Raw genomic sequence first — 25,460 nt, 5'->3', positions numbered from 1 at the left:
CCAGTTCTAAAGTCCTTACACTGGCTCCCTGTATCTCAGAGAATAGACTTTAAAATACTTCTGTTAGTTTAAAAATCCCTAAATGGCTTAGCACCTAAATACATTACAGACTTGTTATCAGTGTATCAACTTTCCAGACCACTAAGGTCTTCTGGCTCCAGCCTACTCTGCATACCTAGAACCAGAACTAAACAAGGAGAAGCAGCATTTAGTTCCTATGCTCTGCTTATCTGGAACAAACTTCCAGAAAACTGTAAAAGTGCAGAAAGCCTGAGTTCTTTTAAATCAAGATTAAAAACACATTTGTTTAAAATTGCCTTTGACTGTTCTAGTTAAACTGTTTTACTGTTTTTAATGTTCTTCTTTGTTTCTACATTCTATCTCTACTTGCTTTTATTCTATTTTCTAAATTTTATTCCTACTTGCGTTTATTTTGCTATATTTTAATCATGTAAAGCACTTTGTATTGTCTCTGTACTGAATTGTGCTATATAAATAAATTTCCCTTGCCTTGCATCTGTGACCAAGACAGCAAGTGTTTGTGATGTATCAAGAGCCACGGTGTCCAGGGTAATGTCAGCATACCACCAAGAAGGACTAACCACATCCAACAGGAATAACTGTGGACGCACGAGGAAGCTGTCTGAAAGGGATGTTCGGGTGCTAACCCGGATTGTATCCAGAAAACATAAAACCACATAACTCTACTTATAACTAACTATCTGAAATATAACCTAAAGGTCACCAATCAGTTTTAAAACATCTTTAGATGAACCCTTGTTGAGCCCTGGAGAACCAGCGTACCAGATTAGCGCCTTACAAAGAGTTTACAGTCATTCTGTTACATTTTATCTGAGTGTCTTTTACTCAGGTAAGCAGCAACACGTGGTCTTGTCTTACTTATTATTTTTTTAACCTGGACACGAACATTTATCACAGGATCAGCCCGATCCAAATAAACTGAATCGTTTAACACACTTACCATAACACAGCAGCTCCCTATCACCGTTTATGACAACGAACTTCCGCATCTTCTTCTTCTGTTTTAAAAGTGGTGCCCCCTTCTTCTTCTTCGTGTTTTAATGGGTGCTGACCACATCCAAAGGGATCATTACCGCCCGTCTAGTGGTGCGCTCTGTTCCTCATCTTTATATTATCAGCAGCGCAACCAGCTACCGTAACACCTGTTTCTGCGCGCAACAGCTCTACCGTAATGCAACATTTTCCCCTCGGTAAAATCGGGGACATTTCCGGGGACAGCTTTAGCGGGGACATGTGGTCCAAAACGGGGACAGTGCCCGGAAATCGGGGACGTTTGGTCACCCCAGTAAAGATAGCCAGTGTGGTGTTAGCTTTAGCCTAGCACGCACCCCCCTCCGCAGTTCACCGGCTTTGTTTACGTTCCGGTCGCTGGCTGAGTTGCTTTTCTGCCCGGCCGGGAGAAGTCGGCAGGATCCAGTGTTCTGGAGATCTCTAGGATGATGGGAATATCGGCGATAAATGTATCACTGTTATAGCTCCGAAGGTCCAGAAACTCATGTGTGCTATAGCGCAGCAATGCGGTGCAGTTTTGGAAGAAAAAGTCCGGTGAAAAATAGATGTCTGTTCACCCTAGTAAAGATAGCCAGTGTGGTGTTAGCTTTAGCCTAGAACGCATTCCCCTCCGCGGTTCACCGGCTTTGCTTACGTTCCGGTCACCGGCTGAGTTGCACTTCCACATCAGTTGTTCAAATTATTTATTTCTTACTTGTAAAAAAAAAAAAAATATTGGGTACCCCCAGCGGGTTGCGAACCTGCGACCTTTGGTGCACCAGCCCAACACCTAAACCACTGTACCAAAAAAAAGTGCCATGCTGAACTCTGCATTATGGAGAGGTCAACTGTGTCTAGGAAGTGGTTTTGAGAAGTGGTTTTTGGTTAATTTTGTCACCACGGTAACTGTAAATGGGGTCAAGTACAAATAGCACACTTCGCGACGTCGAGACGCATTTTTTCATATATAGTTTGTGGGGGTACAGCCTACGGTTCGGGCTGTATTAACGGTGACGGAAGAATAAAAAGGACTAGAAACGTTCAACTTCTGAAGAAGTTGAAGAAGGCGCCCGCCTGGTGGTGCGCGTAACCGTCAAAGGCAAAGCTTCCGACAGGGGAAGGTCTGCATCCTAGCAGCATGGAAAATTGGTGTTATTAAAAAATGATTAAATACTTCAGTGTAGCATGAAAAAATTAAATATGTGAATAAAAATGTTAAAGGCATTACAAACTACTAAAGGAAGTACAACCACTGTGAAGCAGAAGTTAGTGAGACCTTCCTAGAGCTACTTCCGGTTAGCAACATGCTAAGCGTTAGCCACTAACATGGTTGTGTCCAGTATCACCGGGTGATTGTACTCTGTTAGTTTGGTTCAAATCCTGTACTGGGAAGTTCCTCAAAAAGGGTGCCAATACTTAATGTCACCAAAGCTCACCAAAGGCCATGTGTCAGATCGGCCTCCTTTAGCAACTAAGCCTCACCAAATCTGGGCCCAGAACTCAACATTTGACAAAAATGGTGTGTAGCGCCATTTCCCACAGGTGAGTGGTGCTGTATTGGCCGGGGGGTAGTTCTTGCTGTTGCAATTTTTTCATCATTCATTCATTTATATCAGTTGTTCACATTGTTTATTTGTTACTTGTAAAAAATAAATAAAAAATATTTGGTACCCCCAGCGGGTTGCGAACCTGCGACCTTTGGTGCACCAGCCCAACACCTAAACCACTGTACCAAAAAAAAGTGCCATGCTGAGGTCTGCATTTTTGCGAGGTCAACTGTGTCTAGGAAGTGGTTTTGAGAAGTGGTTTTTGGTTAATTTTGTCACCACGGTAACTTTAAATGGCGTCAAGTACAAAAAGCCCGCTTCACGGCGTCGAGACGAACGTTTTGATGTATAGTATGTGGGGGTAGACCCTACGGTTCGGCCTGTATTAACGGTGATGGACCCTTATTAGGTGCATAACATAAGGCCTCCGCCATGCATTTTCAATGCATAGGCGGGTGCCTAATTATGAAGCTCAGCAGTTCCAAAAGATGACTGCTGCCCAATACTAGTGGAGAACCCCAAACTCAAGGATGTGGAAGCTGACTGATCTGTATCTATTAGGAGCAAGAAGTTGTTTAGAGTGTCAGTGTTGTTTAGAATCCAACAGCACCCAATGGTTTAAGGGGTATTAGATGTAAGTTACAGATTAGTTCACAAGCTGGGCCGTTTTAAACAGCCTGTTGTAGAAGTAGGCCAGTAGGGATTTTTATACTCCAGTTAACCCTGAGTAGAACGAGCAAGAGAAACTGGGTTCTGACCCAATTTGCTGAGCGGGTTGATTGTCAAAGCGATCACATTTAGACTTCACTGGGCAAACTTATAGACTGCAAAATAAATACTAATGGTTGGAAATATGGGCAGATGACATGATATGAACATTTGATCAGAATATTGTGTGATTTACTGTGATATCAATAAAAGTGAAAACAACAAAGTATTTAAAGCTTATTTTCACTCGTTTTAGATGACAGTATGGTTGACAATGGAGTCATCATAGATATTTTATAGATAGACGCCACATGGACTGGCACTGCCTATTGGAGCTGATGTTTCAGCACAGCCGCCATCTTGGATGGGCCTCTCACGCGCCCTCAGTGCATTTATTTGTGCTGAAGAAGCTGTTTGCCCAGCTAAAATGAATCATAACGGCCTGAATTGTTTTCCAATTTCCACATGCTTTGGTTTGTTATAAACAGCAGAGATGTGGTTATGATACAGGAACCTGTCACACCTAAACAAACATGTTTTAATGCTGAAATATGTTGTTTAACAACGTATTTCATAAATGTATGTTCAGACATATGGCATATTAATGTATAAATACATGATTTTATAGTGAAATAGATTGGTTTATGCTATTTACCAAAGACAGACGTGTTGTACGGCATATTATTAAATATGCAAATAAATACGTGCTTTCATGTTAAAATACTTTGTTTTATGCTCTTACACAAGGAGACACAAAGTATTACATATTAATAAATGTATAATTTAATATATTGTACACTTTAATAAAGAATCAAGTAGGATTATTCATTTAAATTTATTTCACTCTCTCTGAACCGCCTGTAAGCACCAACAATAATTTCTTCATATTTGTGCATGTGGTACATGCACACATGTATACAGTTTTTTTTAAAGGCCTGGAAAAGTCCATTCATGGGGTCGCGGGGGTTGCTTGTGCCTATCTCCAGCGTTCACCAGGTGAGAGGCGGGGTACACCCTGGACAGGTCGCCAGTCTGTCGCAGGGCCTGGAAAAGTGTTCTTTAAAATTTCCAGGTCATTCTAGTGTCTTACATCCTGCTTGCAACTGGGGGTGGAGCTTAAGACCCTTGAAAAAATAACTGTTTTGCAGCATGCCAAATAAGTGTTGGCACGCTGTAACTCCAAGGTACTTAATTTGGCAATGTGATTCAGCCTTAGTTTATGATTACAAATTATTAAGCATAAAAATATGGCCTATCTATTCAGTTTCTGCATTGTTCTCACCAAGTAAAACACCTCTTAAGAAACCAATCTCAGCCCAAAATGGTGATCTGTATCATGTGATCAACTTTTAGTGATTATCGCCGGTTATTGCAACTGTAAGCTGCCGAAAATACAGGCAAAGTTGCTCCCTCTGCATTTATTCCCGTTGACTCCTACAGGGCAGTCAAAAGTAGCCGGTCAACGGCAGCAAATCGCCGTCTATAGCAGCTCTTGCCGCCGCCTACATTTCCCCGATTATACATCCCAAAAATCAACTTTGCATCAGTCTCCACTGAGAGCAACATTATTGAGTGATTGGGTTCCTTGTTCCAACCGAGATGCTACTTTTCCGATCAAAACACAGACCGGTGTTATGCCGAAAACTGCATGCCTGCCAAGATTTGCATCCCCTGTCGCGGGAGCGCGCCTCGCTCTGTACAACTGAATATCGACGAAGAAAACTGATTAAAATGTGACCAACACAGTTACTTGTTCTTAAATTAATGATATCAAAACGTTTTATTAAACCTATTGTGGGGGAAAAAAACTGTTATTTGGCAGATTCGTTTACAAATTCACGGGTGTTATCCGAGGTATGGCTGAATTATTTGTTGTGGTCTCTTGTCATTCACACACAATAAACCGTGAGAGCCAACGTATTTTATGTGCATCTACACAGCACCGCGTTCATAGACAAGTGTGATGCATTCGGAAGCGTCAAAAAGCTATGGTGCATTCAGGAGCATGGGACATTTCAAACTTACAAGGAAAGAGGCATAAAACGGAATAGAACTTAACTCATACAGTAATGTATTTATCCAGAAACAGTGTGGGCTTTCTTACAATACTGAATGCTCTATAATTGTATTTTTGATATTTTTTGATTATGCACATCTGTTAGCTTTTTATTCTGAAAAATCTATAATATTACATATAATATTTCAGCAGCAAATTATCAAAGTTTTTCAGGGGATGCATTTTGTGTTCGTCTCTAGAATCCTCGCTGATGATATGATATCGTGTGTGTGATGATTGCAAGTGAAATTAACATGAGATAAGAGATATCGAAAGAGCGATATGACCGAAATAAATTCAACATGTAAATTCAATTTCAAATTCCAAACCTGTATTTTTATCATAAAAATTCAACTTTGTTCGTGAAGAAATGTTACGATCATTTTTAGAACAGAACTGTGAATAATAATAATAATAATAATATGAATAGACCTCACCTAATCTGATCTGTTTTATGTGGTGCTAGTAATTCAGATTAAACTAATTTTATGCAAATGGAGATTACCTTACCTTGTTAAAACATGATTATAACATCATGTGAAAAAATAATGTTATAAGAATAATAAAAAAAGAACAAAGGTTGTTTTTGAAGAATTGATCATTCACTTCTTTTTTGCCTTTTATTCAATTTGAAACATGCACTCTGACTCTATTGTTTAAATAATCACCTGTCTTGAAAGCTTCCAAAATACATCAGGGAGACTCTATTTTTCAAAATTCTCCCCTCCGGGGCTCGGGCACCAGCATAAGTGTACCCTCCTACCTGATGGTATGTGGCCTGCTACCGTAAAAAAGTTTGACTGCCCTACTCCTATGCCAACCTTGTGAGTAGGACAGACCCATCCAATATGGTGGTGAAGCAGGATGTGCTCCAGCACGTAATGAGGTGTCTACATAAATAATGTCTAAGGCAGTCACAGCCCCACAAACGCAGATTGAAACCGCTTAATATATTCATTTTGAAATAATCTTATTCAAGACAGCAGTGACATTAAAAAGTGATTTTCATAACTAAAATGCAAACCGTAAATGCATTTAGCAATATTTCTGAATTTCTATTTGCGCTCATGAAACAGTTTAAAAAAAGCAAAAATATGAAAGCCAGTTTTTGTGGTTTTCAAACATCTTCAATTGGAATTTAATGTTGTCACAATAAATCAGAATTCTTAATACTTTAGAATTATGGATATAACCTACTTAAAAAATTATGTTTGAGATGAATGAGACCTTCACTCTATTTGTAAAAACAAAAAGGAGATTTTCAACTTTTTCATGACATAAAGACAATCTTAGAATTAGGCAAGCAATGAATTAGCAAACCTGGACTAGGCAGCGCTACACTGAATAGAATCTTTAAAACACAGTTTGCCATTTGGGAAACCTGTCATAGATTTGTGAGACAACAGAAAAGGAAAAAAGGAAACCCATGAGATTTGTAGTTTTCACGGAACTGCCAAGATCTGATCTCGTTGTCTCGCAAACCAATTATCGCATGATGTCGGCTGAGCTTGATGCATCCTCACACCCTGTGTGGCCCCTACCCCTGACTTCACATCACTTTATGGAGGCGGCCCTGTTCAGATAAGGTGGTCGTAATGTTGTAGCTGATCAATTTCTTAACCATGATGATGATTTTCCCCTAATAACCCGGAGCCACCTGGACAGACAGAAGAGAGACAGATGGAAGGCCTGCATGTCTGATGAGGAGGCTGCATTTTTTTAAAGACTTCCAACAATGAATGGAAAGCGTCCTGGAGCCCTGAAAACACCAGCATGGGGTCTGGGCACTTAAAAGGCCCTGATTGGACTGGACATGTGAAAAGTGATTTGTGAGGCAGCTGCTGGGTGAACACGCCCATGTATGTGTGTGTGTGTGTGTGTGTGTGTGTGTGTGTGTGTAATGCTGCTAGGACGCCACGCCTTGCTTGTGTCAGCCAGCCCGGCCTCTGAGCCCCTGAGCTACAGCCAGGGAAGGCGCTGTCAGCCGGCTGCAGCTTCCCGGCGAACCTGCGCATCCGGGCCGGGACGCGCGCACACACACACACACACACACACACACACACACACACACACACACACATCCTGAGAACATCGGTGTTCCCAGGCAGCAGCCGGCCCTGTGCCTGTGCATCTGCAGCTCGGAGACATTAAATCAGCTGTGGTGAATGGAAGCCCTTTCTCCGTCCCCCTCCCCGTCCTTCTCTTGCATTCACACGCAGCCGCCCCGCGGCATTAATTGGCTTTTATTGCGGCGGATGCCGATTAGGATGATCCCACTGGCTGTCCGCAGCATACTGCAAGCACTGCGACGCTTTAAAACGCACAGGTTATTCCGAAGGAGAAGCAAAAGAGCAGATAAAGCTCGGTCAGGCTGCTAGGGTATATAGGTGAGGGGCAGCCAAGCTACTTACTGTGCGGATCCAGATCCCAAGGAGATTCCCGGGAGGAAAAAACGCACCCAGCAGCGGGGAGGAGTAGAGGTCTCCACGGTGTGTTGGTCAAGGCTCCGCCGGGGATTTCTACCGGTTCGCCCACCGACTGCCCTTTTTCCCAAATATATCCCAGATTCTGGCGATTCCCCCCTCTGCCTGTCTACCAGCCACACTGGCTCTCTAAGATGCTACAAGCAGAATAAAGACAGGCGGACAAGATCCGCTGGAGATTACCAAAATAAAAGCGGGACCCTGGTCAAGATGTGTAAAAAAACAACTTTTATTGCAGCAACATAATGAAACATAGAAATTCTCGATAAACATTTCTTCAGCAGGGGAAAACATTACAAATTGCAGGATACCATGGACTCTGACAAGGTTCCCCGAGCTGCAAGAGAAATCAACCCACAGCACCATAGGACCTCCACTATGCCTAAACTGGATGACATTTCTCCACATCTTCATCCTTTGTTTTACGCCAACCATACCAGGAATGGTTGTTGTCAAAATGCTCATTCTGAGTCCCATTTGAACAATTGCTACATCATCCCAGCCGAATTCATCAAGCTCCATGTCCCTAATTTCTGACGATGAGACAGAAAAAGGATCACACAAGTTGTCCTACAGCTTGGGAGATTCCCTACCATCCTGCTCACTATCCAGGCTGGACATTCCAGGGAAACAGGAAGTTATGGTTTACTTTTCTGATCAACTTTAGAAAAGTATAAATAACGGAAATTTAAAGTAAAAAAAAAGTCTTTAATTACTTTAAAGGACATTTTTCAATTACTATAAAAATGTTCTTAGAATGGGACTAGTCAAAAGTAAACTAACAAGATAAAATTTAGATTTTTTTTAATAGCTAAAAACCTGTCAAACTAACATATTTCGTTATCGGTCGATTTTATATTTTATAGTGAAATCAGAAATGTTTAACTTCCGCGTTTCTGGACTGTAACTTTATATATGTATTTTCAATCCGGATCCCAAAAAACGGCCTTGTTTCCCGTCCTACCCGACCCAGAAATTAGCCTCAACCAATCAGCCCCAATTAGGTCACCTATTCTATTCTATTCTATTCTATTCTATTCTATTCTATTCTATTTAAATATTCATAGTATATAAAGCACAAGGTGAAGTCAACATCTGGTCTAATTTCTAATATAATATAACAAAGTCTGCCCTCTGGTGGTGTGTGAAGGTATGTTTTGCTTGTGTTGCACCTACTGTTTCTAGTTAGTTGATACCATTCTCATTTTTTATTCACTCAGAATATTTTATGCCAGCGGCAGTGGCAGAACTAGCTGTGATTCCATGCAATGTACCAACATTAGTGGTGCACAGAGGTGCACTGGAAGGAAAATGAAACATTGGTTTGAAACATTTTCATCGCCTGTGAGTAAATACTTTGTTGAACTACCTTTTACTGCAGGTGTGGTCTTTCTGGAAAGTCGAAGATATTTCTTTCATATTCTTCTTTGCCTTCTTGTTTCTCAGGGTTAGTCAGATTGGTTAGAGAGTATCTGAGAACAGATACTTTAAAATATTGCCACAGATTCTTGACTGAATTTGGGTCTGGACTTTGACTAGACCGTTTTGACTGTTTGACTAGACATGGATTTGTTTTGATCTAAAAGCATTTTATTGTAGCTGTGGTTGATTGTTCTGGATTTTTGTCACATTGGAAGGTGAAGCTACACCCCACTGAAATCTTTTGGAGCCTCTAGCAAGTTTTATTCCAAGGTTTCCCATATTTAGCACCGTCCGCCTTCAAATAGACCCTGCTTCCTTTTTTCCTGTTGAAGAAAGCTTCTCTCCAACATACTGCTGATACCATTATGTTCAATCATGAAGATGGTGTGTACTTGCTGAGTTACAGGTTGCACACAGCAGTTTGCAGAGAATGTTCAATTTTGGTCTCATCTGACCAGAGCACATGTTTGTTGTACCCATTGCTAGGCACGAATGTCACTCAAACATACAAAGATTCAGAGCAAATTAGAGCAAATGGCATCTAAAAACCCGAATTCATTAAACGGACAGAATGGCATCAATTATTTTATTTTTGCCAGTTACTATGATATCAATATATTTTGAATGGTTTAATTTGTATTTCTTTGTGATTTGCAGAAGATGAAGATTGTCTAGTTTTTGCTAGAGAGAAGGTACACAGAGAAGGGAAAATAATAAAAGCCATGATAGGAATACATGCCCACAAATATGTCCTCATAGCTATTGTTGTGAGGACCAAAACGTGACAGCAGACAAACGTTATGTGAACAATTGGTATTGTGAGGAAATTTTGCAAGGTCCTCACAATGCAATTAATAGTTAGGTTTTGGGCTAAGATGTGAATTGAGTTTAGGTTAAGTTCAGGGTCAGGTATGTAGGGCATGAACTAAATAGAAAATGAATGGAAGTCAATGCAATGTCCTCACAACAATATATATATTTATATATATCAACGTGTGGGTTTGTGTGTGTGCATGGCTGCGTGTGTGTGTATGCGTGTGAGCGCGTAACCTTCACGTTCAGCACACGGAAGCGCTGTGGGACATCCCCTGTTCGCTTTCAACAGATCGCTGATGGTAATAGGAATTCAGTTTTTCCATCCAGTGTTTTTCTATTTGACTTATTTTCATCATAGCAGATGTTTTATCTTAGTCACATATCGGAGACATATTCCAACCCATATTTCAGATGCTGCCCTAACCTCTCACAGCTGGATTGTGCGCAAACTGAAGCTTTGTTCCCCACATTCAACCCATCCCCCACTTAATTTCACTCTTGGAACAGGAAATTCAAATCAAAAGACGTGAAACAGAGCAGCTTCAGAATGCTTTTTGCATTGTGTTTTACATCAACAGTTGTTGATATAAAACGTTACCAGAATTTATCTGAACAGAACCCTAATCTTATTTCACTGACCCCATAGTCGTAAAATATATTATGCTCTTGAGGTACTGAAATGTACCAGCAATAAAACACCAATAAAACGTGCAAAAGCAAGAGACAAAGGTTATAAAGATAGTGATAGTAGCATCATAATGTGAGGGTGATTTCATTCAGCAGGGAAAAGGAAGCTGCTGAGAGTTGATGGGGTGATTAATGGAACTGAATACAGGACAATCCTCTGAGAATCGGGAGAGCCCTTGAGACATCAGCCTGAGTGCATCATGATCACAGTTAAACATGATGGTGGCAGTATTATTCTGTGGTCATGACTGTCTTCAGAAAAGCTTGATATGGAGGAGAAACTTAATGGCCAGCAGCTGTGGGAGCAGCCAGCTAACAGAGCTGAAGGAGTGAAGTCATCCAGAATGTTGATATGCTTAGGCTACGTTCATACTGCAGATCTTGATGCTCCATTCCGATTTTTTGTTGAAATCGATTTTTTGTTTTTGTTTTTCGGGACTAGATGTGCTCTGAACTTCAACCCCATAATAGAGAAAGTACAAAAAAAAAAAAAACTGAATTCCTGGCTTCAAAGAAATGTATTAGTTATTAGAGGATGAATTTTACTGACAAAAGCAGAAGGAATTTCCCATTTGACTTATCCTGCTCTATCTCTTTCTGTCGATAACCGCTGAAAGTATCAACAAAATGTGTAAATTTGTATGAAAAAATAGAATACATTATATTAGAAAATCAGACTTATCTAATTCATAAGAACATTGTGGCCTTAATTTTGTTGATCCCTCTACTTTAAACAATTTGTTAAAAATAAATTGGATCATACAACTTCCTCCATTTGGAATTTTATACTTAATTACATTTTCTCAAAATTGGGGGCCTTAAATTCATTTTACTTTGCAACTGCAAAGTTGAAAAACTCACCGTACAGCTATCTAACTTCCATAAGCAAATGCTTCTCTCCTGGTATGTAATTTAAAAGCACAAACCCTCCTTACTAATCTTTTAAGAAGAGTTCAAACAATATATTCTAACACTTCAACATTAAAAAAGTACAAACGCTATTAAGATGACTAATCTGTGTATGCTCTATAACATTTTTGCGCACTATTTGTGTACCTATATCTGATGTGCAAACCCCTGGCAATGTTATTTGTTCCTTTATTTTATGCATGTAATACAGATATTGTTGTAATACCAACGTTTCAATGAAAAAGAGTAACAGTGAATGTAATTGTTTCTAGAAATGTTCGATAAAGTTTTGTTTAAAAAAAACCTAAAAAATAAAAAAATAAATAAGGGCGGAGGCATCTTGAGAGACACCTGGCTGCAGGCCTCCACCGTCAGGCCTGGAAATGCACTCTTAGGCATCTCTCCTTGTTATTATTAGAAAGCTGTTGAGCAATGGGAGCTGACAATAATAAGACCACATCATAGCAAAATGAAGTAAGGTAAGAAGAAAGGAGCACAGCTATCAGTAACAGACTTTATGGAGCGCTAACTGCTACTAAAATGTGTGGATGTGTAAGAGACAGAAGAGTAATGTAAAAGACCGATAAAATGCGACATGACTGTTCAGACTGCGGACACTGAAAAAAAAAGCTGATACATATCCGAATTATTACTACATATGAAAGTGGCACAGATCACCTTTTTTTGGGGGGTGAAAAGATCAGAATTGGGCCTTTCACACTGCCATGAAAAACACATATATGGGTCGCATATGGGCAAAAAAAATCGGATTTGGGTCGCATTTCCCTGCAGTGTGAAGGTACAGAGGCTTGGGAGCAGAGCTGTTTTTAGGAAACACAGCTGAGAGCTGACCTGAAGGATAGGTATGGCAGTATGGCTGATTGTGGTCAGTATTTGACTTGCAGTCCTGTTCTCTGCACCCTGACATTATTTTGTAGTCATTCTAAGAAGACTGAATGATGAAACTTAAAACAGTCAGCAGGATCAGATTCTTATCTTCAGGTAAAAACGCAAAAGAGATGAGTTGTATACACTATAATCCACTTAGATTTGCACACTTTGCTCTGTCTTTATTTTTGACATCATTCTGTTGCACTTTCACTACTTCTTTCTTTGGAAGGAGTTGGTGGAAACCACCACCCCCAGGTACAGATTTGAGAAAGCCTTGGCTACCTCCTCCAACCTGTAATGTTACCACCCTCATTCCTATTGCCGTCAGATCTAAAAGCACATTGACATCATCAGGTCAGACCCACCTGAAGTACATATGCTTTGTAGCAGTAAACTGCTTACCTCATTTCCTGCCTCTGCAAGTTTCTGCAGCAGAACAGTGAAAGTTGTGACATGAATATGGGTGGTGCTGTGGTTTATGATCCCCCTACCCATTGTTTGGGTTGTTCTGTTTGTGTTGTGTCTGCAGCTGTGTTATATCAGTGCACATGATTATTCAGACACACGTTTGCATGTCGGTGCATTGTGTTTTGGTATAAACTGTTACAGCCTCTTACATGAAGTGTTGCTGTCTGATTCACATTCTGTCATGCTGTTGCGTGAGATTTGTAGAGCTTTTTCCACACCTAGAAGTGACAGCAGCCCAGGAGCTAGGAATTTGTTTTTTAATTGGTAGACTACTGCTCTGACAGTCTCAATCGTGACCTTGGGCAAAGCACTTAATCTGCTTTGCCCGCTGTCAGTGGTCAGAGGGCCCGGTAGCGGTGAAATAATGGCAGCCACCCTTCTGTCATTCTCCCCAGGGCAGAGTGGCTATATATATATATATATATAAATGGGTGAATGACTGAATGTAGTGTGAAGCGCTTTGGGGTCCCAGGGACTTGATAAACGCTATACAAGCACAGGCCATAACAATTTTTTTTCCATATACTTTCACTAGTGGATCATTAGTGCTTTTACCATAGTGTTCCGGTCTCTCTCTCTCTCTCTCTCTCTCTCTCTCTCTCTCTCTCTCTCTCTCTCTCTCTCTCTATATAGAGATAGAGAGAGAGAGATAGATATATATATATATATATATATGAATAAATAAATAAAAAAATATATATATGAATAAATAAATAAATATATATATATATATATATATATATATATATATATATATAGAAATATATATATATATATATATGTGTGTATATATATATATATATATATATATATATATATATATATATATATATATATATATATATATATATATATATGCATAAAGCTTTATTAGATATTATTAGCTACTATTTCACGTTCAATGGACACAAAAATGGAAAAGTAAAAGAGAAAGAAAGGAAGAGAAAAAGATGAGAGACAATGCTAAAAGGGAGAAAATGTGACAAAAATAGAGTAGAGGAAAATGAGAGAACAAGATATCCTCAGAGTCTGCTTATACAAGAGAGATATAAAAAGAACAGCAAAACCAAATTATAAAGTTTATCTGGTACAAACAACCAACATAGTATGAAGTTTATCTTCATAACATCACTGAAAAATATGTAGTATTATTTAATACAAGATGTGTAAAGTGACAGCCAAAGCTAATGCTAGGGTTTTTCGGAAGTGAATCTGTAAATACCTGGATCCAAGTACCTATAGGTGATTGCCAGAGCGCATTTGTGTATGTAAATTTTATCCATAAGAAAAATGCTCGATAGTGGTTGTGAGGAGCCAAAGACAACCCCCCCCCCCCCAGAGCGCCGAGTAATTTAAATAAAAAAATGCCATTAAGGACAAAAGAATTAGGCCACCCACACCACAGGAGCCTAAAATGCACTACCCCCCCACCCCCCAAAAAAAAGACATATTTCTGGGGGGAAAAAAAAAAAAAAAAAAAAAAAAAAAATATATATATATATAAAATCATAGTTGGTATAGGTGGCTAAGTTTTCATTTAAGTGTTTAAATCCTTTAATGTCATACTCATTTGTTCGAAAGGTGCATTGTTGATTTATTACATTTGATTCTGGTTATTTCTAATGTTTTCTTTAGATGAGCTCCAAGACATAGCCATAAAGGTATGGGAGATGGGGAATGGATGGCAAGGCTTAAAGCATTTGCCAGCAGTGGGGTTTGGCCAACAAATGCAGGAAATAGACCAGCCCAAGACAGAAGAAATGGCATGATCTCTATCAGAAGGTAAAGTGCAGCCACCATAAAAAGGGAGAGACATGAGTAATTGTCATTAATATAAGATGATGTACTGTATTATATAGATAAATGCCCCATGCAAGCCTGTGTTCAGACCACCCTTTTTGGAGGGTCTGTGGCCTGTGACTGTGGCTTTCATGCTGCTAAGGTAATCTGGTTTAAAGTCAATTCTGACAACAATCACTTAAATTTTATAGCAATGTCATGTCTTTTACAATTTTGCTGGATGATGGCTTTTACACTTAAAATATCTATGTTTTTGTAGCCTACACTGCAGCCTCCTACTCCTCCTCCTCCTCCTGTGACCCCACACTCTATGGCTTCACCATCAACTTCTGCTGTATCAGCTACAGCCTCACAAACTTTCTTTAAGTGCCCTCCATCTTTGTCAAAGGTAAATGTTTTTTTTTGTCTACTAAATACTTCATCGGATTCATTTTGCTTTGTGCAACAAACTTTAATATCAGTTTTTGAACAAAACATTGTGTTATGCTTGTTTTGATACAGTTATTAGGCGCCCGCCTATGCATTGAAAATGCATGGCGGAGGCCTTATGCTATGCACCTAATAAGGGTTTCTTTATTATTATTATATGCATTGAAAATGCATGGCGGAGGCCTTATGCTATGCACCTAATAAGGGTTTCTTTATTATTATTATAGTACCGTTAATACAGCCCGAACCGTAGGGTCTACCCCCACATACTATATATCGAAATGTTGGTCTCGACGCCGCGATCAGGGCTTTTTGTACTTGACGCCGTTTCGGCTTACGGTTGGAACAAAATTCACAAAAAAACACTTCTTCAACACAAAATTCACTAAAAACCACTTCTTCAACACAGTTGACCTTTCAAAAATGCGCAGCTGAGCACGGCACTGGTGTTGTGGGGGAGTGGGTTAGGTGCTGGGCTGCAAAGCAGAAGATTGTAGGTTTGACTCCAAGCCGTGCCAATTTCAGAGAATTACATTTTCACCCAATATTTAATTTCCCTTTGGCTTTAAAAAACGATTTTTTTCACATTAGCCAGATTAATTTATCCAGCATATATCTTAAATATACCAAATACTACAATAAAACATAATCAAATTCATCAGTAGAAAAAGGAGGAACAAACGTTATTGATTTTAAAGTGATTAATGTCGTGATTAAATTAAAATGGCTGCAGACTTTTATTAAAAATTAAAAGAATTTATGGTTTATTTTCCCTTCACAACTTTAAAAACAAAATTGGAGGAAGGAATTTCTCTTAAGATGTAACTTTGATCCGGCAAAATTACCGATTAAATTGTCAGACTACCACAGAAGCATTCCAAAAATATGTTAAAAGTTTTCATGTCTTGATTAAGTTACTGGAAAATAACCGTAAATTAACAAAATAAATTTGATTTGTAACAAATGGGGACCACGGGCAGTTTGTTTTGGATGGATTTGCCTTATGATGACGTCATCGGGAAGCGCCCGAGTCGATCTGACCAGCCGAGTTGGAGCCGTTTTACACAGCTGATCATCAACAATTTTTTCGGATTTCCAGAGGACTTCACCATAGGGTTATTCGCGAAGCCTTTGCGTGACGTCACGCGTGACGTCAGTGCGCTGACTGGTTGGCAAAACATGGCGGATAGTGTAAACAGGACGAACTCGAGCGGATATCTTATGCCTTTCTCCGCGTATGCGAACTCCCTCCCTTCAGATGCGAAAGAGAGATATAAGATAAAGTTATTGTACAACTCTGGTACGTGTTCCTTGCCCGATCCATTTGGTTTAACGGAACATTGGAGCAAAAATCCCGACGAGTGGCCGGACCTAACGTTTGCCGACATTTACCTATATCTGATCGATACGCCATCCATTTTCACCAAAGAATCGATGAAAGCCTACAAATCGTTGGAAGCATACAAGTAAGCAATAATACAGCTTTATTTTTGTTTACAATTTTTAATTTTGTTGAGAAAAATGTTATATTAACGTTTTACTTACGTGTAAAGGTGACGTTCTCTGTAAACAAAGATCACGTGATACATAGTGATAGTTTGTCGCTCTCTCTTTGTATTGTATGTCATATGTAAAGAAACTTAGAGGTTTTATAAATTACTGTGTAAAGAGCATTATTAAATAATGATTGATTCTTAAAATTATTTTCTATTAATTTATTTGTAGGTATGTTTTAAGTGGACATGTACAGGAGGTATTGTCACACCAAATTGATCCAAGCTGCCCCTACATTGCTCTGAAGACCAAGGTTACTCCATCCCAGAGAATACGAGACAAACCACATGAACCATGGGTTTATTTAGAGAAATCTAGTGGAACTGTCTACTGTGCACATTGTACATGCATGGCTGGGTAAATATTTTAATATCTACTGTGAAATTATGATCACTTTTTTTTAATCACAATTTCCTATTGATCAGCAATAACGAATCATTTCAGGCTTGGAGAAGTATGCAGCCATGTGGCGGCACTTTTGTTCAAAGTGGAGATGGCTGTAAAGATGGGACTGACCCAATCAAGCTCCACAAGTAAAGCCTGTCAGTGGTATAGCTCTTTTCGAAAAGAGGTAAGCAAATTGCAATATATATATATATATAAGCTTATATATATATATATATAAATTATAACTGTTATGAGTTTATTGATTCTTCTTTACTTTGTATTAATAATAATTTTTCCTTGTTAATGCCATTTAATTCCTACTGTCTGAACTAACAGTTATTAATAAGACATATTTTACAAATATATTTTAAGAAATTGTGTTTAATATTATTACATTTATATTTTTTTCTAGGTAACCCCAGCCACCATCTCTGGAATATTCAGTGAAATTAAAGGAAGACGTACTAAGGAAATAGATTCTGTTCATGCACATGGTACAGCCCAACTTCCTCCACAAAGTGTTCTGGATAGCCTTTATTCCATTGCACCCAATGCAGCTTTCTTCACCTCTGTTAACGTGTTGTCACCAATTGCAAACGCTGATCTTGTGGGGAGAGAGACAAAATACCCTCAACTTCTTTCAACGCTACAACAAGAATTTCAAGAAGATTCGATAACAGAACTTTGTGCTGAAGTGTTAAAGAACTATTCAGTGTCCTCTGCACAAGCCAGCAACTTGGAATATGCGACAAGGAACCAGTCTATCAGTCCACTGTGGTACCAACACCGGACAGGGAGGATTACTGCTTCCAAAGCCCATGATGTTCTCGTTAGACAACCAACAACCAATCCTGACACTCTTGTAAAGAGAATAGTAGGATACAAGGTGTATGACCTCTCCAAAAGTGCTGCTGTCAAGTGGGGAACTGAGACAGAAGATGAATGCAGACAAGCCTACAGTCTTCACCAGAAAGCAGGACATATAAATTTCACCTGTAGGTTATCAGGGTTTGTGATTGACCCAAACCATCCATTCCTCGGAGCCAGCCCTGATGGAGCTGTGAACTGTGATTGTTGTGGCAATGGAACTTTAGAAATCAAGTGTCCCTTTAAACATAGGGATGTTGCTGTTGAGGAAGCAGCCATCATAGATAAGGATTTTTGCCTTGATGCTACTCTACATCTTAAGGAAAACCATAGATACTACACCCAAGTTCAAATGCAGATGTTTTTAACAAAGAGTCAGTATTGTGACTTTGTAGTATTCACTAAGAGTGAGCCAGCAAGCATGTGTATTATTCGCATTACACTTGATGAAAAGTTCTGTGAAAACCTCATAAACAAATGTGAGAAGTTTATCAAAGACCATGTTGTCCATGAACATAACTCGTCAGTTAGAAAATGAACCTGTTGTCAACCAAGAACTGGATATTAATGAAAAAAAAACCTGGTGCATTTGTAATGAACCTGAATATGGACGAATGATTAAATGTGATGGTGAGTTATGTCCGTACGAATGGTTCCACTATAAATGTGTGAACATTCGACGAAAACCCCGTGGTCAGTGGTTTTGTGCAAGTTGTGAACCATGATGAGTCACTGAGAACAGCATGAATCTATTGCAAACTGGATCTTTAGCTCAAATACCGGAATTGAAGGGCATTTTGAATTACTTGCATTTTTATTCACTTTGTAAATAAATTGAATACATGAATATTTAAAATAAGTTGTTTTTATTGTGAAATTTTGTTTTTAATTCCAGTTGTACACTTATATTGAATGGAAAAGAAAACTTAAAATACATGTAAAGGAAAAAATACCATTTTAAATTCAGTTTAAAAATTTTACACACAGAAAATAGTTAAAATAAAATAATTTCAAACAAACGTCACTTCTTGAGTGAGAGAATTTTCTTATTTACATAACTAGTTTAGGTTGCAGGTTGCAGAGCGCAGAACAAATGGTAACTACACTGTCGGCATGTGGGACCATGTGCATTGTCATATTCGAACTCAAGATGTTAAAGTTCTTTAGTCTCTCTATAGCTCTCTCAACATGAATGCGCACATGAGCAATCCTGCGAGACAGTTCAACCTCTTTAGCAGATAATTGGGCCTTTCCCTTGGTAAATGAAGGTATAACAAGTGTTGCACCACGGTTGGCCAAGTCTTCTGAAATTAAAAACCCCCGATCTGCCAAAACCTGGTCACCATACTGAATGTTGTCCAGAAATCCACTTCTTAGTGTGATCACTTTGTCTGATGTTCTCCCACCAAATGCTTTTGATACAAAAGAAATGGCCCCTGTTGGTGTTATGGAAACCAAAAACTTTATGGTGTTATTATGTTTATAGTTAGACCATGTCTGTGCTCTAGCTGTTAGCTTTCCAGGTCTCTGAATAAAGACTTCAAAACAGTCAATGATGCTGGAACACCTTGGGTATGAGACCTTGAATATGTGTGGCATATTTGCTATCAGGTACTCTCTCTCTGGCCACTGAATAAGGAAACAAAGTTTTCTAGCAAGTCTTGGAAGTCCTTGATTAAGAATGTCAGAAATTGTGGTCAGCGAAACATTAAACCGATAGGCTAGATCCTGATGCTGCAGATTTAACCTTAGCTTCATAAGAACACACAATAGAACACTCTTAGATGACATGACTCTGCTTGTAGGTAACACACATTCCACAAATGAAAGCAGCCACAAGAATATTGCCACGGATGGAATGCCAGTGTGAAATTGCAGCTTTCTATCACTTTCTATCACTTGTTGTTCTAAATGTTGCTTGTTTAATAAGGTTGCCAAACGCAAATTTTCCTCTTGAAGTCGTCCTAACTCTGCATAGAGCTGCTGAGTTTCTTTCCGGAGGTCACAAATTTTCTGCACACAAGAATCATGAATTGATGTGGACGGCTCTGTAATAAATAAATAAATAAATAATGTTACATGAGAATCATAATATCACATCAAAGATCACACTTTTGTAAAGTACTGAATACAAATATTCTAATTTTAAAGAATCAAGGAAGAAAAGAAATTATTAACTGTGACAACCTGAAAAGTCTTTTTCTGGGGAAGCTGCTCTCTTTTCCTGCCTGGCCAGGTCTAAAAGAACTGATGCTGCCTCCACATGCTGCTTTCTGATTTCTCGCTTTTCTGCCCTTAGAAATCTGGACTGTCTTTGTCCACTATCTGTCTGTCTCCTTGCCTCATTATAGCCCAAGTTGATGGAGGGCACATAGTCTGGATTTGACAAGTCATTGCTCTTGGCACCTAAAATGTTGAATTGACATTTTACATTGGCACAAAACCAGTCATCATTAATTGCATTAATATAATTTAGTGGCATAGTCACTGATGAGAAAGGGGGCTCAGACAGAAAAAAAAAAAAAAAAAAAACGTACTGTCAGGGATAATTTGATGATTTTACCAGAAAAATAAATCTCATATGCTTAATCTAACTAAATTAATAAACCAACCCTTCAATCCCATTCATAGTCATAGAGCTACATGTACTCATATTCAGTGTGGTCTTTATAGTTATTTTTAAAGCAATGATACGTTACAGATATGTTTAAGACACATCTTGAAGGAAAAAAACCTTACCTGTCACAAAATGCAGATGACAAACTCGGTCATGATCTGCCGGCTCCCACGGTTGGCCATTCAATGTTCTCCGCTTTATCGCCGCGATCCAGAGCTTTCTTCTTTGATCTGGTTTCTTGGGAAACCGGTAAAAACTTTTATGATTGTGTTTGTTGTATCTATTAGTACAGCCGATCACGCAGCACGAAACAACCATGACTAATAACCTTAGTTGCTATCACCGCAGGCGGCCATTTCTTGTTTTTCTGCCAACCAGTTAGTCACGTGACAGATTTGTGACGTCACGGCGAATAAGCGTATTGACATTCGCAGGAGCTATTGCTGAAGCAACAAAGCCCACGTACATGGCCATTGGATGTTCCAACACAACTGGTAAAATTGGAAAAAACATTGCTTATTTCAACTTTCCATGAGCTAACCGGGCTCGTAGCTGGATTGCCATTTTGAAGAGAGCTGGCCAGAGAGAAAACACGTCATATGCAGTGACCATTTCGAAGAAGAATGTTTTGAACATGACATGAGAGCAAGGATTTTCGGTAAGTTATTTTTTAATTTTAAATTTTTACATTAGAATTTGCAGGGATTTTGCCGACCAGAGGGGCGGAGGGATACCACATGTGATGTGATATCCCTCCGCCCCAGCATGTGCTGAAAGCTTTTATATTTTAATATTTATAGAATAATTACCACCTGGGGGGGTAAATATATAACTTAAGTCACTTCAGCGATCTCTCCTCCGCTGTGTGTGTGTGTGTGTGTGTGTGTCGGCAAATCCGTGCTGTGCGGAGCGCGCCGCGAACACACACACACACACACACACATTGAGCGCGCAGCGAGACAGGTATTAAGCGTTTAAACACATAAACCTACAAATACTGCATAAACTTTACTAAAAAAATGTTGCGTTTCGAAACGGTCGCAAGCGCATGCGCACTGTAGCTCACAGCCGGACTGCTTTTGCTCCGAGTCCGACTAAAGACGTTACAAGATTACGCAGAGCAAGAGGTGGTCCCGACGGCAGTCATTCTTCAGGTAAGTTATTATTGCGCTGCTTTAAAACATAGAGGTATTTGAAATAAACAAACAACGCTTGGTCTTGGGGGGAATAAAAGCCAGGCGCCCCGCGGTCTTTATAATATGGTGGTTGGGAGGGGGGGAGACTGCAGTTTAGCATAGTAGCATATGAAGTCTTCTGAATTGAGCGCGTCGGAACCAATCTGAGCGCGCAGCGAGACAGGTATTCAGCGTTTAAACATCACATGCGCGCTCAACTTTCAAACTGTGCTCAAACACTACCCTCGCGCTCGGCTCTGTTTGCTCGTGTGCGCAACCTTCTCTCCTTCCAGGCTAAACGCCAGGTGTGCGCTCGATCGTTTGTTAATCCGTTTGCTTGGTTCTGTCTCACTGATTTCGATTATACACTGGAGTGCGGATTTTGCCGAAAAACTGAAGTCCCTGGCCGCCATCTTTCTACTCCCTACTGTCACAGAATCCCATAGGATTTGGCCGCCATCTTGCTACTCCCTACTCTCTGGTGAGGCTTAGTTGCTAAAGGAGGCCGATCTGACACATGGCCTTTGGTGAGCTTTGGTGACATTAAGTATTGGCACTAGGGTTGGGTATTGTTAGGAACCTCACGATTCGATTCGATTTCGATTATTACTGTTGCGATTCGATTTGATATTGATTTAAAGTTGTGAAGACACAAATGATTTTATATAATGTTGACATTTTTAAAATATTTATTTTCATACAAACTTCTGTAACATCACATTTCTGAGCAAAGAAACAAACTTGTTAATGCAATGTGCTTAAAGTAGAAAACTGTTCTTAATAAACAATAAAAATAAAGTGCATGTAAAATAAAATTAGGCATAGCTTATCTCTTGAAAGTCTAATATAAATAAAAATGCATTTCAATAACATCTGTGCATATGTGTGCAGATTTAAACACAAATCATAGGGTTGTATTCAACTGAATTACACTGAATAATTTTAGTGCTTGTAAACATTCTTAGCTTTTCAATATGTAGTGATTAACCTCTAATTTTTAAACATATCTTAAACTGAACTATAGTACTGTAGCCAGAAATAAAGAATTGTACTGTAACAGTACAGTTCTTCATTTCTGGTTACAGACTAAGTAGGCACGTGGAGATTCTTGTTTAGAAAAAGCAGCTGATCCACATGCTCAGGCTTCAATGCACTTCTCTGGGCTGTGACTATGTCACCTACTGTGGAAAAGACCCTTTCAGCAGGTACACTACTGCCTGGGATGCAAAGGTACCTTTTAGCTTGGCATGACAACAAAGGGTATTCCCCCTCGTGCTCTCTCCACCAGTTGAGTGGATTTGTTGAGAGTGGCAGTGGTTGTACCCCTTTGTAACGCACCACCTCATCCAATGCCTTGGTATCTGTGGTTCTGGACACTGCTACTGGAGTTGTATATGCGCTTCCAAAAAGATCAGCCAGAGCACAATAATAATAATAATAATAATAATTGAACTTTATTGATCTCACAATGGAGAAATTCACTTCTGCATCTTAACCCATCCCCTTGGGGAGCAGTGGGCTGCCACTGTGCGGCGCCTGGGGAGCAATCGAGTCCCTTGCTTTCTTTGGTGATGGTCCAGAAGGGTCATCAACCGGTGATACTGGACACAACCATGTTAGCGGCTAACGCTTAGCATGTTGCTAACCGGAAGTAGCTCTAGGAAGGTCTCACCAACTTCTGCTTTACAGAGTTTGTACTTCCTTTAGTAGTTTGTAATACCTTTAACATTTTTATTCACATATTTAATTTTTTCATGCTACATTGAAGTATTTAATCATGTTTTAATAACACCAATTTTCCATGCTGCTTGGATGCAGACCTTCTCCTGTCGGCTGTTTTTTTTTTTGGTGAGGCTTAGTTGCTAAAGGAGGCCGATCTGACACATGGCCTTTGGTGAGCTTTGGTGACATTAAGTATTGGCACCCTTTTTGAGGAACTTCCCAGTACAGGATTTGGACCAAATTAACAGAGTACCATCACCCGGTCATACTGGACACAACCATGTTAGCGGCTAACGCTTAGCATGTTGCTAACCGGAAGTAGCTCTAGGAAGGTCTCACCAACTTCTGCTTCACAGAGTTTGTACTTCCTTTAGTAGTTTGTAATGCCTTTAACATTTTTATTCACATATTTCATTTTTTCATGCTACATTGAAGTATTTAATCATGTTTTAATAACACCAATTTTCCATGCTGCTTGGATGCAGACCTTCTCCTGTCGGCTGGTTTTGACGAAGACAAATCCTTTTCACACTCAGAAGATTTGATTTAAAATCCCCAAGTGATAAAAGCCTACGACCTAGGAACTCGGAAGCTTTGCCTTTGACGGTTACGCGCACCACCAGGCGGGCGCCTTCTTCAACTTCTTCAGAAGTTGAACGTTTCTAGTTTATATTGTATTTACTTCACAAGTGTACATATGTTTGTTATTTCAGTTCACTAAATCCCATGTTGGTGGGTCTCTTTTGGATTCACTGAAGCCCAATTTGGTGGCCCGGAAAAAAACTAGACTTTCTCCATCCTCTGTGATGACCTCTAGACCCTTTCCATCCTCCGTGAGGAGCCCTAGCATTGGGCCAACAGACACCTGCGAGACAGTTTCATCTGTAAGTACAGCAGTATGTATTAATTAAATTAATGCAGATATAGGTCATATAAGACACATTTATGCAGATTTCTAAATGTCTTCTTTTGTTTTCAGGAAGAGCCTGCAACCTCTCTGTTGTCAGCTACAGCTGGGGATGCAGCTTCTTTCTGGTTGTCGAATGAAATGAGGAAAACCATCCCTGTTCAGGACCAAAGATGAATCTCCACTACCCTCTTTCGCTCCCGTCAACTACGCCCAGATTTGAAGCTCTGGTATGAGCCTCCCGGGCCAGCCCTTATCTACCACCAGGTACCAACACCTGATTGTTTTTTTTCTCATCGGCTCCTGGTGTGGATGCCCTAAGGTGATAGAGCATCTACAAAGTGGAAGGTCAGCATGTTCTGCCAAACCTGTGGGAAGCATCTTACAGGTGCTGGAATCCACAAAAGGGCTCGGAAGGTCCTGGACATTGATAGGTCTTACCTGCTGGTGACAGAGACACTGAGGTGCAGTGGGTGCAATCTCACATATGTATCTCAGACCATCCGGGATCAACTTGACCTGCCACACCAAAAGCTGTTGCAGCTTATCCTGACCCAAAAGTGGGTAAAACATTCAGTAAAATGGAAACTGGAGGCATGAAGAAAATAAATTACCTGTAGATGTAACTACACGTGCAGAAAATGTGGTCAGTTCCGAATCATTGAAACAAGATACAGCCAATTTAGAGGGCACATTTACTGTCCCTCTGCTGAAAGCCTGACAAAAGAGCAGTGGCTGGAATAAATAAAAACAAAAAAATAAATGTCTGTTAAAATGCTTAATTTACTGTGTTTTTATTGTTTATAAATAAACATTTGGTTCTTTGAAACAGATAAGGTCTATGGTCTTTTACTATGAATTAATATGAGCCTCTACTGATTCAATAATATGCATACACAAACAACAATATATTAGTTACTTCACTCAGCACGTACTTTAGGAAAGGTATATGCTTTAAAATATTAAATAATACTGTATCATGC

At 39.5% G+C, this 25,460-nt stretch overlaps 3 protein-coding genes and 1 long non-coding RNA gene across 9 annotated transcripts in view; 2 read left to right on the top strand and 2 right to left on the bottom strand.

Annotated features, from left to right (window-relative positions):
• Positions 1-7,968, bottom strand: part of raph1a (Ras association (RalGDS/AF-6) and pleckstrin homology domains 1a) — a 199,550-nt gene extending 191,582 nt beyond the window's left edge. For all 4 annotated transcript variants that reach the window (XM_036138782.1, XM_036138783.1, XM_036138784.1 and 1 more), the window contains exon 1: positions 7,755-7,968. The gene's annotated coding sequence lies outside the window, so the exon portion shown is untranslated. The remainder of the gene's footprint in view (positions 1-7,754) is intronic.
• Positions 7,969-8,757: 789 nt separating this feature from the next.
• On the top strand, positions 8,758-25,225 carry LOC118563657. The gene is made up of 6 exons (XR_004931328.1): positions 8,758-8,976; positions 14,655-14,801; positions 14,879-14,961; positions 15,079-15,207; positions 24,284-24,454; positions 24,550-25,225. It is a non-coding gene; the product is annotated as an uncharacterized LOC118563657 (long non-coding RNA).
• On the top strand, positions 16,112-18,836 carry LOC105933001. Of its 2 annotated transcripts, XM_036138778.1 has the most exons (4): positions 16,112-16,714; positions 16,974-17,159; positions 17,247-17,373; positions 17,602-18,836. In XM_036138778.1, exons 1-4 carry the CDS (start codon positions 16,212-16,214, stop codon positions 18,592-18,594), a joined length of 1,809 nt encoding a protein of 602 aa, XP_035994671.1. In that variant the 5' UTR covers positions 16,112-16,211; the 3' UTR covers positions 18,595-18,836. The 2 variants fall into 2 exon arrangements, with proteins under 2 accessions (XP_035994671.1, XP_035994672.1); XM_036138779.1 differs by having other exon boundaries at positions 16,112-17,159.
• LOC118563656 lies at positions 18,988-21,024 on the bottom strand. Of its 2 annotated transcripts, none has more exons than XM_036138781.1 (2): positions 20,796-21,024; positions 18,988-20,104 (listed from the first exon to the last, which is right to left on the bottom strand). In XM_036138781.1, exons 1-2 carry the CDS (start codon positions 20,989-20,991, stop codon positions 19,107-19,109), a joined length of 1,194 nt encoding a protein of 397 aa, XP_035994674.1. In that variant the 5' UTR covers positions 20,992-21,024; the 3' UTR covers positions 18,988-19,106. The 2 variants fall into 2 exon arrangements, with proteins under 2 accessions (XP_035994674.1, XP_035994673.1); XM_036138780.1 differs by lacking the exon at positions 20,796-21,024 and adding an exon at positions 20,244-20,552.
• Positions 25,226-25,460: the final 235 nt, after the last annotated feature.

This window comes from Fundulus heteroclitus, chromosome 7 (genome assembly GCF_011125445.2).
Source record: "Fundulus heteroclitus isolate FHET01 chromosome 7, MU-UCD_Fhet_4.1, whole genome shotgun sequence".
Lineage (NCBI taxonomy): Eukaryota > Metazoa > Chordata > Actinopteri > Cyprinodontiformes > Fundulidae > Fundulus > Fundulus heteroclitus.
Note: the sequence above shows the minus strand (reverse complement) of the source record. Positions and strands in the feature narration are given on the sequence as shown.